Source organism: Mycteria americana, unplaced genomic scaffold (assembly GCF_035582795.1).
Source record: "Mycteria americana isolate JAX WOST 10 ecotype Jacksonville Zoo and Gardens unplaced genomic scaffold, USCA_MyAme_1.0 Scaffold_66, whole genome shotgun sequence".
Classification (NCBI taxonomy): domain Eukaryota; kingdom Metazoa; phylum Chordata; class Aves; order Ciconiiformes; family Ciconiidae; genus Mycteria; species Mycteria americana.
The window spans coordinates 191,913-207,313 of record NW_027445651.1 but is presented as its reverse complement, the minus strand read 5'-3'; the positions used below and the strand labels follow the sequence as shown (position 1 = coordinate 207,313).

Below are 15,401 nucleotides of genomic sequence, written 5' to 3'. Positions count from 1 at the left end.
CTTGAATGCAGACCATTGCAGCTAATGATATGGGCTGTGCATTGGTTTCCTGCACTGCTGCCTTTTCATTTCCAGGTTTGTGCCATGCCCATTCCCCAGTGAAGGCTGTTTCTGAGTGCTGGGATGAAAGGCCCCAGCATTTGTAGGACAGGAATGCAGTAGTGCGGGTAAAAGTCTCAGCTCAAGTGCTAGATGGCTCCAGAGTAGGCAAAGGATGTCAGCCTGGGTCACTCTAGGGGGCTGTTTGAAGTGTTGTTCTCAGGAAGAAGCTCCAGCCTTTTTCAGCTGGAAGCCCAAGGGTTACCGTATATGAGGACATGCCATGTCCATCTCTTTCCTTCCCTCCTCAGCTCACCCCGATGGTCCCTTCTTGTTGCCTCCCCAGGTGTGTGTGTTGTGCTGCTAGGTTTTGACCTCATCCTGCCTAACACTGCCCTCAGGAGAAACGTCTGGCCTGTTTTGACTCGTTCCCTCTTTGTGCAGTCTGCGAGTACACAAATGGTGCCGTGGGCATGTTTGAGGCCTTGTCCTTCTCCAGAACGCTCTAGCCCTGCTGCAGTTGTCCCCAGCTGTCCTCAGCAGAGTCCACAGCTGGTTGTGTTCCTATGTGTGTTCTTGTCCTGTGTGCTTTTGTGAGCAGCTGTGTTTGTGTGGATGGACATGGGACACAAATTTGTGCATGAGTCCATGCCGGTGTGCATGAGCCTGTGTGTGTGTGCGTCCTTGTGTGTCCCTCATCAGGAAGGAATGTGCTGCTTATGGCAGGGATCCTGTCCACTGCTCTGCCTATGAGCACCTCAGAGCAGTAGCTTCCCAGATTCAGAAGGAGCCCAAGTGCAGCTGAGTGGCGATGGCACCAGCCTGCTAGAGATCTGTCCAGGGAAGAGGCACTGAAATGCAGCCCCTGCCTCCTGAGCCCTCCTTTTCCTGCCCCTCCAGAGCTCACACTCCGCCGCTGCCGATTTTGGGCCCCAACACCAACAGGTTCACTCCAGCTTGGATCCTTAGTTTAGTTCAATGTTAACAATATTGGGAGTGCCTCAGCATGGCTGGCAGTCCCCCCTCCCTGCCTCTCCAGGCCAGGATGTGGCTGCCTTCCCCAAGGCTAGAGATTTCAAAAGGATGGGGTTTGCTGTATGGGCAAGGAGAAAGGCTGAGGAATCCTGCCCACCTCATGCTGGCCATCCCTGAGTGGATCTGTTTCCAATGCAGTGTCGGTGGTGTCTGTGTTGGGACACATCCCCCTCTCATGTCCATGTCCATGCCACATGGACTTGTGGAGCCCATCGACCTGGTGCTGTGTCAGGCAGGGACTGAGACCTTGTCCCAAGCCGTTACTGAGCAAAAGGAATGCGGCGCCTGGTGTTGCTGTGCTGTGAGTGGAAGGACAGACCCTGAGGCTTGCACAGGGAAAGCCAAAGAACTGATGTCAGTGCCCGGGACCTTCATATGCTGCATTGGAGTCTCGGTCTGAGTGCCCAGCAACTGCTCCTGGGAAGGAAGGCACATTGGCTTCGAGACCGCATCCCCCAAAGCCTGCTGCTGTCCCACAGGGGTTTCCAAAAGAGACCCTCTTTTGGACAAGGGCTGTGCACAGTGGGTTAATTTTCTAAGTCCATCTCCCCTCCTGAGTGTTTGTCTGCCTGTGCTAAGGTCCAGCTTGGAGACAGTGCAGCCAAGGCTTCTCCCCTTCCCTTTAGTGACCTCGGTGAGCTCAGTGCCAGGGAGCTCTTGTGGGAGAGCTCAGCCAGGGCTGATTTCCCCCTCTGTGGAACTGCTTCTGAGCTGAGACGCTAGTGTAGTTGAGGGCAAAACTCACTGCTTTCTCCTTAGGTAACGCATACAGTGAGCAAGGAAAGGGCAGCGGATGTGTGTACCTAGAGTTTACCTTTGACAGCCTCTCTCGTACTTCCTTGGTGACCAAACTGGAGATGAATGGATTCCTTAAGAGGATGATAAGGTGGGTGGAAAATTGGCTGGACTACCAGGCTTAGACACGTGTGATGAGTAGTGCAAAGCCCAGCTAGAAGATAGCTACTGGTGGGGTCTCTCAGGGATCAGCAGTAGGACCAGTAGTCTCTAATGTTTTCATGAACACCATGAGTAATGGGAAGGACGGCCCTTCCTGCAAGTTTGGGGATGACACCCAACCACAGGGAACAGGCAGTACACTGATCTCTGTTAGCCAAATTATTCCCGGCAGGTCCAGGAACTACCTGTTCAAAGGAAACAGGGAAGGTGGACTAGAATGTGGAAGTGCTCTATGACAGGAGTAGAGGCAATGAACAGCTGCTGGAACATGGGGAATTCTAGTTAAGCAACAGGTTAAAACAGAAAATGAGAAAAGGAACATGTTTCCCAGCGAGGCTGTGCAATCTCCATCCTGAGAGGTGTTCAAGGATGGACTGAATGTGACTTTGGGCAATCTGATCTAATAGGATCCATGGTGAGTAGAGGGGCGATCGAGATGACCTCTGCAGGTCCCTCCTCGCCTACATTCTGACTCTGTGATTCCTATTCTGCCCCTGCCCTCCCTGACCCCTGCATGCCCATGGGCACGTTTGTCCTCACACCCGCTTTACCCGAAGCCAACTTTTAGGCATTGTACTGAGATTCAAAAAGCGGCAGCTGAAGGGAGGCTCTCAGCCTCCCCACTGCCGTCCGCAGGAAATCAGGGGCTGCTGTTTCCAGCCCCTGAGCTCGGAGGCAGCTCTGGGAAGCTGGTCCATCTCCTGGATCAGGGCCATGCTGCTTTCCCAGGCTGCAGCTGGCACTGTGCAGGCTTATTCTCTTATTCTTGCTGGGGAGTCCTTACTGGAGGATGGGAAGAGTCCGCTTCCCAGAAGACAAACTTGTGCCCGTGCAGAGCCACTGAGCACTCTGAGCCCGGGCGAGTCCCCGAGCGGTGCCGGCGCAGGGCTCAGCCCCGGGGCGGAGCTGGTGGAGGCGGAGAGGAGAGGAGGCGGTGGAGAGGAGGCGCCGCAGCTGGAGCAGAGAGCGGGGTGGCAGGGGACAGCAAGGCGCGGGCAGGGGGGCGGCGGGATGTGGCGGTGCCGGGGCGCAGGGCTGGCGGGGGCTGGCTGCCGTGCTCCTGGGTGCGCGGGGATGGTGGTGGTGGATGGGGGCCAGAGTGTTCCCCAGGTATCCCAGCGCCAACTCTTCCCTCTCCTTCTTCAGTGTGTCTTTCCCCCTCCCTGCCTCTCTGCCAGCTCTTGTTCCCCTTTCCAAACCCTCCGAGTCCCCTCTTCCTCTGCTCCCTAGTTCTCCACCTTCTCTGTCAGTATGAGCCTGCCTGCATGTACGCCTGCTTTTCCAGGCACCCTCTCCCTCCCCTGTGCTTTCTGCACTTACTATTGCCCTGTATATAGCTCTCTGTCCTTCCCTGTAACAACCCCTCTCCCTGTCTACTCTTCCTCTCTTCATCCACCCACCCACCCATCTTTTGACCCATCTCTCCATGCATGTACCAACCCTAAGACCTCTTCCTACTCTGAGACCCCCTCTCATCTCTCCCTCCACTTCCTTCCTAGCTGTAGGCATAAGTTTGCTTTCACGCACCGTGCCATACATCCACTCATCCCATTGTGCATTCATCATTTATTCTTCTTCTGAATTCAGCCCTCCATCCTTCACTGTAACACACCCAACTCTCCTGTCCCCTCTCCCTCTCACCATCCATGCATCCATGCACCTGACTTTCATTCTCTCTCTCCATGCATCAATTTCAAACCCCCTCCCAGCCTTCTCCTCTTGCTCCAGTTGCAGCACTTCAGCAGGTCCCCTTCCACAGGGGGAAGACACTCCAACCCCTCTGTGAGTAAAAGCAGTAATTTGGAAAGCTTCTGGCCACCCTTGGGACACTTAGGCAGCAGCCCCAGCCTCTCTTCCTGCCATGCCGCTCTCCTGCTTCCCTCTCCCCTCTGCACAGGAAATTCTGCTAGCCTTCAAGGTCATCTTCTGCCAAGCTGCCTCCCAGCAGAGCTCTGTGCAGACTAGGAGGAACATCCATCCCCAAGAGGAGGCTGCGAGCCTCCCACTGGCCTGCTGCGGTCCCCAGGCTGCTCACCTGAGGACACCACTGATCAGGCTCCCCAACCACAGGGCATGCTCAAGAGGGCACTTCTAGGGAGAGACAAATCAAGGCGGGTCACTGGCTCTGGAGCAGCCTTCCTCACTTCCCAGGAGCCGTGCCTTAAAAGGGCCCACAGCGCTGTGTCCCACACTCCCCTTTCTCTGCGAACAGTGAAGAATCCCCTTTTGCCTCCGCTCTGATCACCCTAGACTAACACCTTGCTCACTGAGCACTGGGGAGAGTGTCCACAGAGGAAAGGACAACACAGAGAAAGAGGCTGAGATGCAGCAGAACTTTCATGCCACAAAGGACAAAAAAGAAGTCACTCCGTGTGGAGTGCCACCGTGAAGAGAGCACCAGGGACAGTTGAGATTTGGTGCCCTTGGGCTGCAGCAGAGTTCCTGCAGGACATCCCTTGGCTTGCACTGAGGAGGGAGGGGTGCAGCAGGTCTCCCCTAGGCTGGCCTGGGGGGAGACCAAAGGGGATCAGAAGCCAACCAGGAGAGGAGAGGGAAAGGAGGAAATGGCAGAAGGAATGGCAGACATGGGCCTTGCTTTCAGGCTGATCCCTTCCAGCCTTACTTTGCAAGGAGAGCTGGAGATGCTCAATCTCTCTGAAAGAGAATGGCCAGGAACTCCGCCCTCCCTTCACTCACATACTAAATGAGGAGGAGCTGTGGACTCCCTCGAGGGTAGAGAGGCCTTACAGAGAGATCTGGACAGACTAGAGAGCTGGGCAATCACCAACCGTATGAAAGGTAACAAGATCAAGTGCCGGATTCTCCACCTGCGATGGGGTAATCCTGGTTATACATACAAGTTGGCGGACAAGAGAGAGCAGCCCCGTGGAAAGAGATCTGGGGGTTGGGGTTGATGGCAAATTGCATGTGAGTCAACAGTGTGCCCTGGCAGCCAAAAGAGCCAACCGTGTCCTGGGGTGCATCAGGCACAGCATAGCTAGCCGGTCGAGGGAGGTGATTGTCCCACTCTACACTGCACTGGTGCGGCCCCACCTCGAGTACTGTGTGCAGTTTTGGGTGCCTCAAAATAAGAAGGACATCAAACTATTAGCGTGTGTCCAGAGGAGGGTGACCAAGATGGTGCAGGGTCTCGAGGGCAAGACTTGTGAGGAGCGGCTGAGGTCACTTGGTTTGTTCAGCTTGGAGAAGGGAAGGCTGAGGGGTGACCTCATCACCGTCCACAACTTCCTTAAGGCGGGTAGCAGAGGGGGAGGTGCTGATCTCCTCCCTCTGGTGACCAGCGAGGAAATGGAATGACGCTGCGTCAGGGGAAGTTCAGAATGGACATTAGGAAAAGGTTCTTCACTGAGAGGGTGGTCAGTCACTGGAACAGGCTCCCCAGGGAAGTGGTCACAGCACCAGGCCTGACAGTGTTCAAGGAGCATCTGGATGACACTCTGAGTCATATGGTTTAGTTTCATATGGTAGTCCTGCAAGGAGCAGGGAGTTGGACTTGATCCTTATGGGTCCCTTCCAACTCGAGATATTCTATGATTTTAGGACATGTCAGCACACATAAAAACACATGAGCATGCACACCCAGTTACACAGTTACACCCTGTGCATGCACATACATTTGCCCCTGAGATTTGTCACCACATAAGTGTTCACATGGGCCTATATGCACTTGCACACTCACACTTGCAGGTAGATATATATGCAAGCTCATGTACAAACACAGAAATATATGTACTCATCTGCACACACATACACACACACACACGCACACACACTGACAACACACACACTCACTCACCTGCAAAAACATGCGTGTACACAAACACATGCACAGGCACACACAGAAATGCACTTGTTCACACACACACTGGCAGACACTCAGTCTCACCTGTGCATTTGCAAATGAACACACAAATGCAAGCACACAGGCACAAATACACCCTCCGGCACAAACAGATGCACATGCACATGAGGAAGCACAGCTTCTCCCCACACACATCGACAACCAGGACTCCACCAGCCAGCTCTCTGCCCCTGACAACTTTAGGCAAGCCCTTGAAAGGCCAGTGCTAAGAAGGTAAATCAGGCACCCGCCATCCCTGGTGGATTTAATGACAGTAGAGGGCTTTGGGGCTTTTGTGGGTTGGACGGAAGTAGTTCGGTTGATTGTGTTCTCATTACAGGAAAGAGAGAAGGTGCAAGCTGCAGGGTCTTTTCTGGACATCCAGCCTGTTCCCATATGAAGTCCGTGCATGAGAGACAAAGGCAAAGCTAGAGACAATCCCTATTGCTGCAGCTCCAGGGGTTCCCCACCTAACAAGCCAAAGTAATCCCAAAGTCTGACAAGATCCAGCCCATCCCTGGTGACTGCCGTAGGGTGGTTGTGGAGGTCTGGGACCAGTTCCAGCTTCAGTGCAGGGAAAGGTGCCGCCCTGACATGCTCACACAGCAGCAAAGGGCTGTGTGTCTGGGGTGAGCCAGGTGGCCTGCAGCTGCAAATGTTGAGGCTGGGACACCAGAGAGGAAGCTGCCCTCATGAAGTTGCCTTAAGATAAATACCCTCTCTTCAAAAGCCCAACAAATCTTAATTAGCAGGTGGCATCAGGAGGAGATTTCAAACTGCCTGAGCCAAGCCCTGACATCTGTCAATTAATCTGGCTCATTAGAGCTCATGGAGCTCCACTGCTGGAGAAGTCTGTCTCCACATCTGCTTTTAGCACTGGGGCAGTCTCCAGAGCCACAGGAGTGGTGGCAGGAGGCTGTGCCCAGCGCCGCACAGGCACCAGGAGGACAAGCCTTGTGCCCTGAGAGCCTCCCAGAGTAAGGCTGGCATTTTCCAAGGGTCCTCACGTGGCCTGAAAGGCTCCTATCCAGGTCCCCCCAGCTGTGACCTGCCTCCCTTGGAAGGAGTCCAGCTCCTAGCTATGCTCTGCAAGTGCAGCATCAGGAAGCAAGGTGCCAGCCAGATGGGTTTGTTAGAAATCTTCTCAGAAAGCAGCTGCAGCGTTGCTCAGGCTCAATCAGCTGCTGCCATTGTTAGCCACCAGGCAGGCATAATAGATGTGTACCATGTGTGTAAACAGCACGCCTGTGTCAGGATTTTCCATCATTGGCTGGTGAGCTTGGCAGGTGCTGCTGTGGTGGAGCTTTACTGCTTGTCCTTGTCCTGTCTCTGCAGGCCCTGGTAAAAAGTCTTTCTCCATCATTCTTGTAAGCCCCCTTTATATACTAAAAGACCCTAGTGAGGTCTCCCCAGAGCTTTCTCTTCCTCTGGCTGAACAACCCCACCCCTCTCAGTCTTTTTTCGTAGGAGAGATGTTCCAGCCTTCAGATCTTGTCATGGCCATCCACTGGCAGGTCCACGTCTTTCTTTATTGGGAAGCCCAGGACTGGGTGCAGGACTCCAGGTGGGGTCTCACCAGAGCAGAGCAGAGGGACAGAATCACCTCCCCTGACCTGCTGGCCACGCTTCTTTTGATGTAGCTCAGGATGTAGCTCAGGCTTTCTGGGCAGCAAGCACACATTGCCTGCTCATGTCCAGTTTTTTGTCCACCAGTATCCCCAGGTCCGACTCCGCAGGGCTGCCCTCAATCAATTCATCCTCTAGTCTGTACTGATACTGGGGATTGCCCCAAGCCAGTTGCAGGACATTGCACTTGGTCTTCTTCAACTTCATGAGGTTCATACGGGCCCACTCCTCAAGCCTGTCAAGGTCCCTCTGGATGGCATCCCTTCCCTCAAGAGTACCAAGTGCACCTCTCAGCTTGCTGTCATCTGCAAACTTGCTGAGAGGGCACTCAGTCCCACTGTCTATGATATTAGTGAAGATATCAAATACTATTGGTATTATTGGTATATATTGGTACCAAAACCTTCAGGCTTTCTCCATAGCTTCCAGACCTATGCTAGTAAGCTGTTGTAGAGGATTTCCCTCCACACCAAGTGCAGAGCCTTTTGGTGTGCAGGTGAAGTCCTGGAGATGGGAGGAAAGCTTGGGCATGTCTTGTAAAGACACATTTGCCAAGATCATGCGTCAGAGGCAATCAGAAAGAGGATTGCTGGGTTGCCTAAGGGGCTGAAGGTCTGAGGTTTGCTGAAGCTGAAAGCCGTCCCCTGACGGGAGAGTTCTCTGTCTAGCTGGTCCCCAGGGAAGATGTGTGGCTCTAGTAGCTCACTCAACTGTTTGAAGTCCATGTGCTTGGGCTTCAGAAGCAGAGAGGGAAACCTGGTTTCTGCAACGGCAGAGGCCCCCGTCTTTGAACTTACAAAGGATCCCTTCTCCAGGCATTCCTTGGATGGGCTTCCAGCTGGCCAGACAGCATGCTTGCCTCAGTGGTGGTGTCTTGGAGCCCAGGGCAACACAAGCAGCCAAGGGTTCTCCATATGGGTACTTGAAGGGATGGATGGAGCCCATCTGTAAAGCAGAGGGCAACATCATGCTGCGCACTGGGGTTGGGCTGGGTCTGTGTCTCCCCAGCCTGTGGACCAGTGAGGAGAGCTGTTGAGATATGTAGGGGTGTGACTTTTTCAGCCAAGCCCAGGCCCAGGGACTTGGGACACAGGAGTGGATACTCAGCAGAAGTATCCTGCCTGCTTGTCTTGCTCTTATGCTTCCCTCAGCATCCACCAGCAGCTGCGGTTGGAGAGAACGGCTCTTGGCAGGAGACATGATTGCTCCTGTGATTTATTTCCTCACCAAATTAGCCCAAGGAGGGAAAAATCCCTTTCTTGCCTTGCATCTAGGAACTGGCTGAACCTTGAGCCTGCAATATCAGACTGTTCAGATACACGGATCAGCTTTTGGGAGCTTATAGAAAGTGAAATGGAGAATGAGCCTAGGGAGAAAGCTGATGAAGTGATAGATGGATATGGAGCCAGGCAAAGTTGGAATACCTTTCCGGCTCTACAGATCATTGGAACCTTTATTTAGATATTAGAAACTCTTTATTTTTCACTTTTGTTGACCCTGAAAATTCTCAAGTACTGGAATGTACTGTCCACAGATGTTGTGCAGGCTCTGGCCTTGGAAATTTTCGAGACTTGACTGGGCACAGCCCTGACCAGCCTGATCTAATGAGACCTGCTCTGAGCAGGAACTTGGAACGGGTGACCTGCAGAGGTCCTGTCCAGCCTCAATTGTGCCATGGAAAGAGTAAAAATAGTTTGGCAGGTTTGTTTGTTAAAGGCTAGAAGTAAGGAAAGAACAAATGCAGATCCTACTCGTTCTGAGGAAACGGAGAATGGAAGGGTTACGGTCAAGGGGAAAGGCTTTTTGTTGTTTGGCTTTTTTTCCCTCAATGAGCTTTTCGGAAGCTGATTTATGAGGTGGGATGGGGAGCGTGGCAGGAAGCTTCATTTATTGGTTCCTGAGCTAACTTGTTTTGGCTAGAGGGAGAAAGTCCACGGTGGCTGGGGGGCTGAGTTGGGGCAGCTGGTGTCTGCAGGGTTTGGGGGTGTTGACCATTGTGTTTGTGAGAGCTGCAGTCTTGGGCTGTGCTGACAGGAGCTTCGACAAGCCCCACAGCTGGTCTCATACCATGCAACAGCTGGCCCCAAGCACAGCGGCCGTCTCACCACATTGCTGAACACCACAAGGAAATACAGCCTTCTGCGGCTGGAGGAAGTTGAGATCTCTGACAGTGCCTTGCACCTCTGTGCTGTGCAAGACACCGTGGTGCAGGGAGCTTCCTTGGCTGTGCACCAAGCCAGGGGAGGGAGGGGATGTGTCTGTGCAAGGCTGAGCTTGAGGGAAGGGACCCTCAGCACTCTTTCCTCAATGCACCCGGAGACCTGCAGGCTAAAATCCTCTTCGAGGAGGGGACAGTGCAATGACTTGAGAGGATGGAGAAAGGGATGAATGAGTCTCAGGTTCCCTTGTTTTCACCGTGGGTTATGTGGTTATTCTGCCCAATGGCTCCAGTGAGGGGGCGGGCAACGCAGGAGATGAGGGCTGCTTGTGCAATGGTTCCTTGCTGCTGCTCTTTGCTTTCTGTTTTTCCCTGCTGCACATTGCATCTTCAGGGTTTCCTGCTGGCCTGTCTCTTAGAGTACCTGCTACCTCAGAGGTCAAAGAAACATGAAAAACATAAATAACGTCATGCCATCCGGCAGTGCTCCTTCCTGGAATTACCTATGATTACAACAATTTTGGAAAATACTCAAACCCACCTTGTGGACGCTCCAGTTGCCGCATGGCCATGGGCTGGGATCTGGAGGACCTGCTGTCCTCCAGTGCACTCTGCCCGTCCTTGGAGCCCTCCTCATTCCCTGCCTCATGGGCTTCCCCCAGCCCTGCCTCATTTCTTCTGCAGTGGGACCAGGTCGTACAGCTCTATCCAAGATCTCAAGGGGGGAGCAGATCACCAGGCAGAGGTGGGCAACAGGCCCTGCCAGGAGAAGAGCGGGCCTTGGGAAAGCAGCTTCATGCCTGGGGGAAGGCCAGGCACCACACAGCAGCCATGGGGGCTTGGGCACTGGCTGCTGTCCTTGGGGTGCCCTGTCTGGTGGAGGCTGGCGGTGTGTGAGAAGCATGAGGGCCCTGGTATGTGGCCTGGCCAGGCTGATTTCAGCATCAGCCTGTGAGTTGCCTTAGCCCTGCACATCTGTGTAACTGCTGGGCTGTGCAGGGAACTGTTTGCGGGGTGGAGGGTGTATAGGGTGTATCGGTAGAATTCCCTTCTGCACAGGCTTGTCAGCTGTTGACCTCTCAGAGCCTCCAGTAGCACCAGGCTCCTCACTGGGGGATAGCAGAGGTTGGGCTCCCCATCTGCAGGACATGCTCTGAGGCCAAGGGGCCATATCTGAGCAGAGGTGCCAGAATGCAGGGCCTGATCTCCACCAGCTGTGGAGGAGCTGAGTGTGTCTTCCTCAGCTCCAAGAGACAGTGACTGCAAGGGACCCATTGTCCTGTGTCCCTCCCTCCCCTTCCTCTGGGAATGATGAAAAGTCTGCTTGTGTCCTCACCTTCTCTCCCCACCACCAGAGGCAATGCCTTTCATCCTGGGTAACACGAGACAACGTCCAGCAAGATAAGGACTATGTGGAAGCAGAGGCTAGGATGTGGAAAACTTTAATGACTCTGAAGAGGGAAACGAGTTCAATTCTAGAGGAGGCTGCCGGTGCAGGGAGAGCAACAGCAGCTGCCAAAAGTCTGTGCCTATTGCCCACAGTGGAGATGCCTTAGGGCATCCATCTGCGTGCCTCGCAGAGGGAGAGGGGTCAGCAGACGCCCCAGGCTGGCTCTGGGGTTCTTACAGCACAGAAGACCAGAAGGCAAGAAAGAGATGGGAGAGAGTGGAAGGCAAGGAAGTTAGACTGTGGCCATGTTTTCAGAGAGCCCCAGCTGCAGTCCTTTGCCAGGGCAGGACTGGATGCTCAGCCTCTCTGAAATCGATGGCCAGGAGCTTTGTCCTCAGTTCAGCATGAGCTTCTGGGTTCCAGGCGGTCCTTGTCCAGGCTGTCAGCAGTGGCTTTAGCAGGGGGGACACCTTCTGCCACAGTAGCGGCTGGAAATGCCAGAGAGGTCACAGCACCCAGAGGTGATGGGCACTCCATCACAGCTGAGGATGCTGCCAACAGCAGCGGAGGTGGAGGAGCCCACAACGGTGTTCTGCGGGAAAGAGCTGAGAATGGGGCCAGGCAGGGCCACCACCACGGGAGGGGGCTCAATGACAACGGTGGAGTTCTGGCACTGCCTGACACAGGGCTCATTGCAGCTGTTGGCCAGCGGGGTCGGGCCACAGGGCCGGCACGGCAGGCACTGGTCGTAGCAGGACATGTCTCAGGTCCAGAAGTGCACCTGGGAGAGAGGGCAGAGAGGAATCAAAGCACAGGGACATGTGAGGAGCAGTTTGCCACAAGTCTGTCACCAAAGTCAAAGGCACCTGCTGAGCCGGGAGGTAGAAACTGGGCAGTGAGGCAAAAGGGTTTCCTGGCCTTATCCAGACATGGTACTGCAAAGTGTCGCCTGGCCCAACGAGGCTGCTGCCTATCTCTTAAAAGAAGAGCCTCCCTCCAGAGGCATGTCCCAGACACTGTCTTAGTCAGACCTTCACCCTTCTTCCCCCTCCCACGACAAGCAGCACTGAGACCCAGCACAGGATGGAGGAGTATGCATCTGCATGAGGAAAGTTCTTCAGACCCACCTGGTTCCCAAGGAGAAGGAGGTGAGAGAAGTGGGTGAGAGAGCAAGGAGTTGGGCTGGCTTTTATGGTGGCCCTGACCTGCCCCAGGACCAGAGGCAGCTTTGACGGAAGTGGCAATTTTCTAAGGTGCTCATGATGAATGGAAATCATCCCAGCTAATGACATGGGCTGTGTGGTTGTTTTCCCCGGCAGCGCCTTTTCATTTCCTGGTTTATGCTGTACACATTCCCTCACGGAGGCTTCTTCTGAGTGCTGCGACTGAGAGGCCCCAGGATTTCCGGGGCAGGAACGTGTCAGTGCCAGCAGAAGACTCAGCTCAGGTGCCAGACGGGTGCAGTGCAGGCAAGTGATGTTGGCCTGGGGCACGCTGGTGGGCTTACCTGTGGCTGCATTGACAGGAAGGGGCCCAGCTGCTCCCAGCCCTGCAGTCTTTGGCTGGTCACCCAAGGGCTTCCCTGCATGAGGACGTGTCATATCTTTCTCTTTCCCTCCCTCCCTCCCAACTTGCTCCAATGTTCACTTGTGGTCAGCTTCCCAGGCAGGTGGGCTGCACTGCTGCATTTCGATTCTCTTCCTCTTAAACCCGCCCTCTGGAGAAATGTGTTCACCTCTTTTGGCATCTTACTGGCAGGGGATTATGGGGATCACAAGGGCCCTTAATGCAAACTGTTTTTCTGAATGTGGTGGGCCCATGAACATGTCTCCCATGAGGCTAGAAGAGGACCTCCTGGAAGGCACTTCCCGGTTACTGCAGTCCCTCGCAGTGCAAGAGGCGGTTGAACACAGTGAGGTTGTCTTCCTGCAAGAGGCTGCCTGCTGCACTCCCAAGTCCCGAGGAAGCATTTCAGAGTCCATTTTGGTCCCCACCCTCAAATGCAGCAGGAGTTGAAGGAGGCAGAAGTCTGCCCCATGGCTTCCATGGAGCATGTCAGGCAGTGGGACTGGCCGATCCAGAGGTTTGGAGCTAGACCGATTTATTAATTTACATCAGACATCACTCACTACATGAAGCTTATGAAAAATTGGTTTAGGGTGTAGAGCACATTTTTCATCGTTTGCACCAGCTGTTTGAACCTGGTGATTATGCTCAGCTCCATCTTGAAGCTGTCAGCATGCATGACTTCATATTCTCCTGCTGGTAACTGAAACAATGTGAACACTGTGACATTTTTAGACTGGGTCAGAACTCCCCAACAAAGTAAAAGAGCGCTGTGTTCTGATCAGACTTTCCACCAGGCTGTCATTATTGTGAAAGCCTTTGTGCGTGGCGTACACAGAACCTGCAGTCTATCCCCCATTCCAAAGTTAGAGACAAAAAGTGGTGCTGTTTCATTGATCTAAATAGCAGTGACAATTATCTCTGTTTTGCAGGGAGTAACATGGCACTTACAGCTGCAAGGGACCTGACAGGCGCAGAATCGTTACGCAGAACAAAAGAGCTACAAGACCAACTGGGGTGGTCTGTGCACAGGAAGGTCACGCTGAGTGACATCCCCTTGTCTGGGGACATGTTAATATATGCACCATCCTCCTGTCGGAGGGGAAAAAGGATTGGGGGACTTTTAAACCAAGCGACAGCCTCAGATATTGCAAGACCTGTTTCCTCCTTTTACATCTTCATTATTAATGTGTTAAGGATGTCAGGAAGGTGTTTGGAGTGAGCAACTCTTGTGGGCTTTGTCATACATTCTATAACCATGGCCAGAGCTGTACATTTTGTTGACGGCTCTGCTTGTCTCGTGACTGTGCATTTAAGCTGGGGAGAAGGAAGAGGTGCCCCAGTTGCCGGCTGTTGTGCAGGTCTGGGGAATGCTTACAGAGGCGCAAGGCCACGCCTGTTAAAAAAGAAGTTGACGGTTTGGCTATGATTTCCTGTGAGAACTTGAAGGCCGAGGCAGAAAAACAGCACGAATGTAAAGTTGGAAGTGCGGGATGTGCGATAAACAGATCTGTAATGTAAACCAGCACCAGTGTTTCACACGTGGGAACAAAAATCCAGAAAAAGGGCAGGGCTATATTATCTATGACAGGGAGTGTATGCAGGAGACTGGGACACATGATCCAAACTCCATTTTTCCTATGGAGTCAGCACCAGATGGACTTATGTACGTGCAGTTTGCTTACAGTATTCCCTGACCTGATCCTCTTCCACCAAGGGTACGTCTCCCTTGTGCCAGACTTTCCCTCTGGTCTCCGAAGGCTGTAGGGATGTAGGTCTCCGGGATGTAGGACTCCGAAGGCTGTAGGGATGTAGGACTCCGAAGGCTGATCTTGCTAGTAAAAATTGAGGCAAAGGCGGCATTCAGCACCTAAGCCTTCTCCATGTTACCTGTGTCCGTATAGAAGCCTTGTTGCCATTGGCATCCCTCACCAGATTCAGTTCCACTTGGGCTTTGACTTTCCTAATCCCATCCCTGCATGCTTTGACAGTGTCCCTGTATTCCTCACAGGTTACCCATCCTTGCTTCCATCTTCTGTATGCTTCCTTCTTGTGTTTTGGTTTTGCCAGGAGCTCCTTGTTCATCCACGCCGGCCTCCTGGCATGTTTGCCTGGCTTTCTGCTCATCGGGATGGACTGCTTTTGAGCTTGGAGGAGGTGATCCTTGACTATTAACCAGCTTTCCTGGGCCCCTCTGGCCTCCAGGGCCTTATCCCATGGCACTCTTCCAAGCAGATCTTTAAAGAGACAGAAGTCTGCTCTCCTGAAGTCCTGCGTTCTGAGCTTGCTATTTACCCTCCTCCCTCCCCTCAGGATCCTGCTCCACCATCCCATTGTCACTGCAGCCAAGGCTGCCTTTGATCTTCACATCCCCAACAAGCCCTTCCTTCTTGGTGTGTATGAGGTCCAGCAGAGCACCTGTCCTCCTTGGCTCCTCTGTCACTTCGGAGATGAAGTTCTCATCCATGCACTCCAGGAACCTCCTGGCTTGCTTATGTCCTCCTGTGTTTTCCCTCCAACAGATACCGCAGTGGTTGAAGTTCCCCATGAGGAAAAGGGCCTGTGAATGTGAGGCTGCTCCTATCTGCCTGTAGAGGGTCTCATCCGCTGGTTGTTCCTGGTCAGGCAGCCTAGAGCAAACACCCACTACAATGTCACCTTTACCTGTCTTCTCTTTAATGCTTACCCATAAGCTCTCAGTTGGCACATCATCCACCCCCAGGCAGAGCTCCATGCACTCCAGCTGCTCTCTCACAGAAAGGGAAAGT

The 15,401-nt window shown here is 53.4% G+C and overlaps 1 protein-coding gene across 1 annotated transcript; it reads right to left on the bottom strand.

Annotated features, from left to right (window-relative positions):
- Nucleotides 1–11,521: 11,521 nt before the first annotated feature.
- On the bottom strand, nt 11,522–11,827 carry LOC142404030 (feather keratin Cos2-3-like). The gene has a single exon (XM_075490429.1). The coding sequence runs from the start codon at nt 11,825–11,827 to the stop codon at nt 11,522–11,524; it is 306 nt and encodes a 101-aa protein (XP_075346544.1).
- Between the last annotated feature and the right edge of the window lie 3,574 nt (nt 11,828–15,401).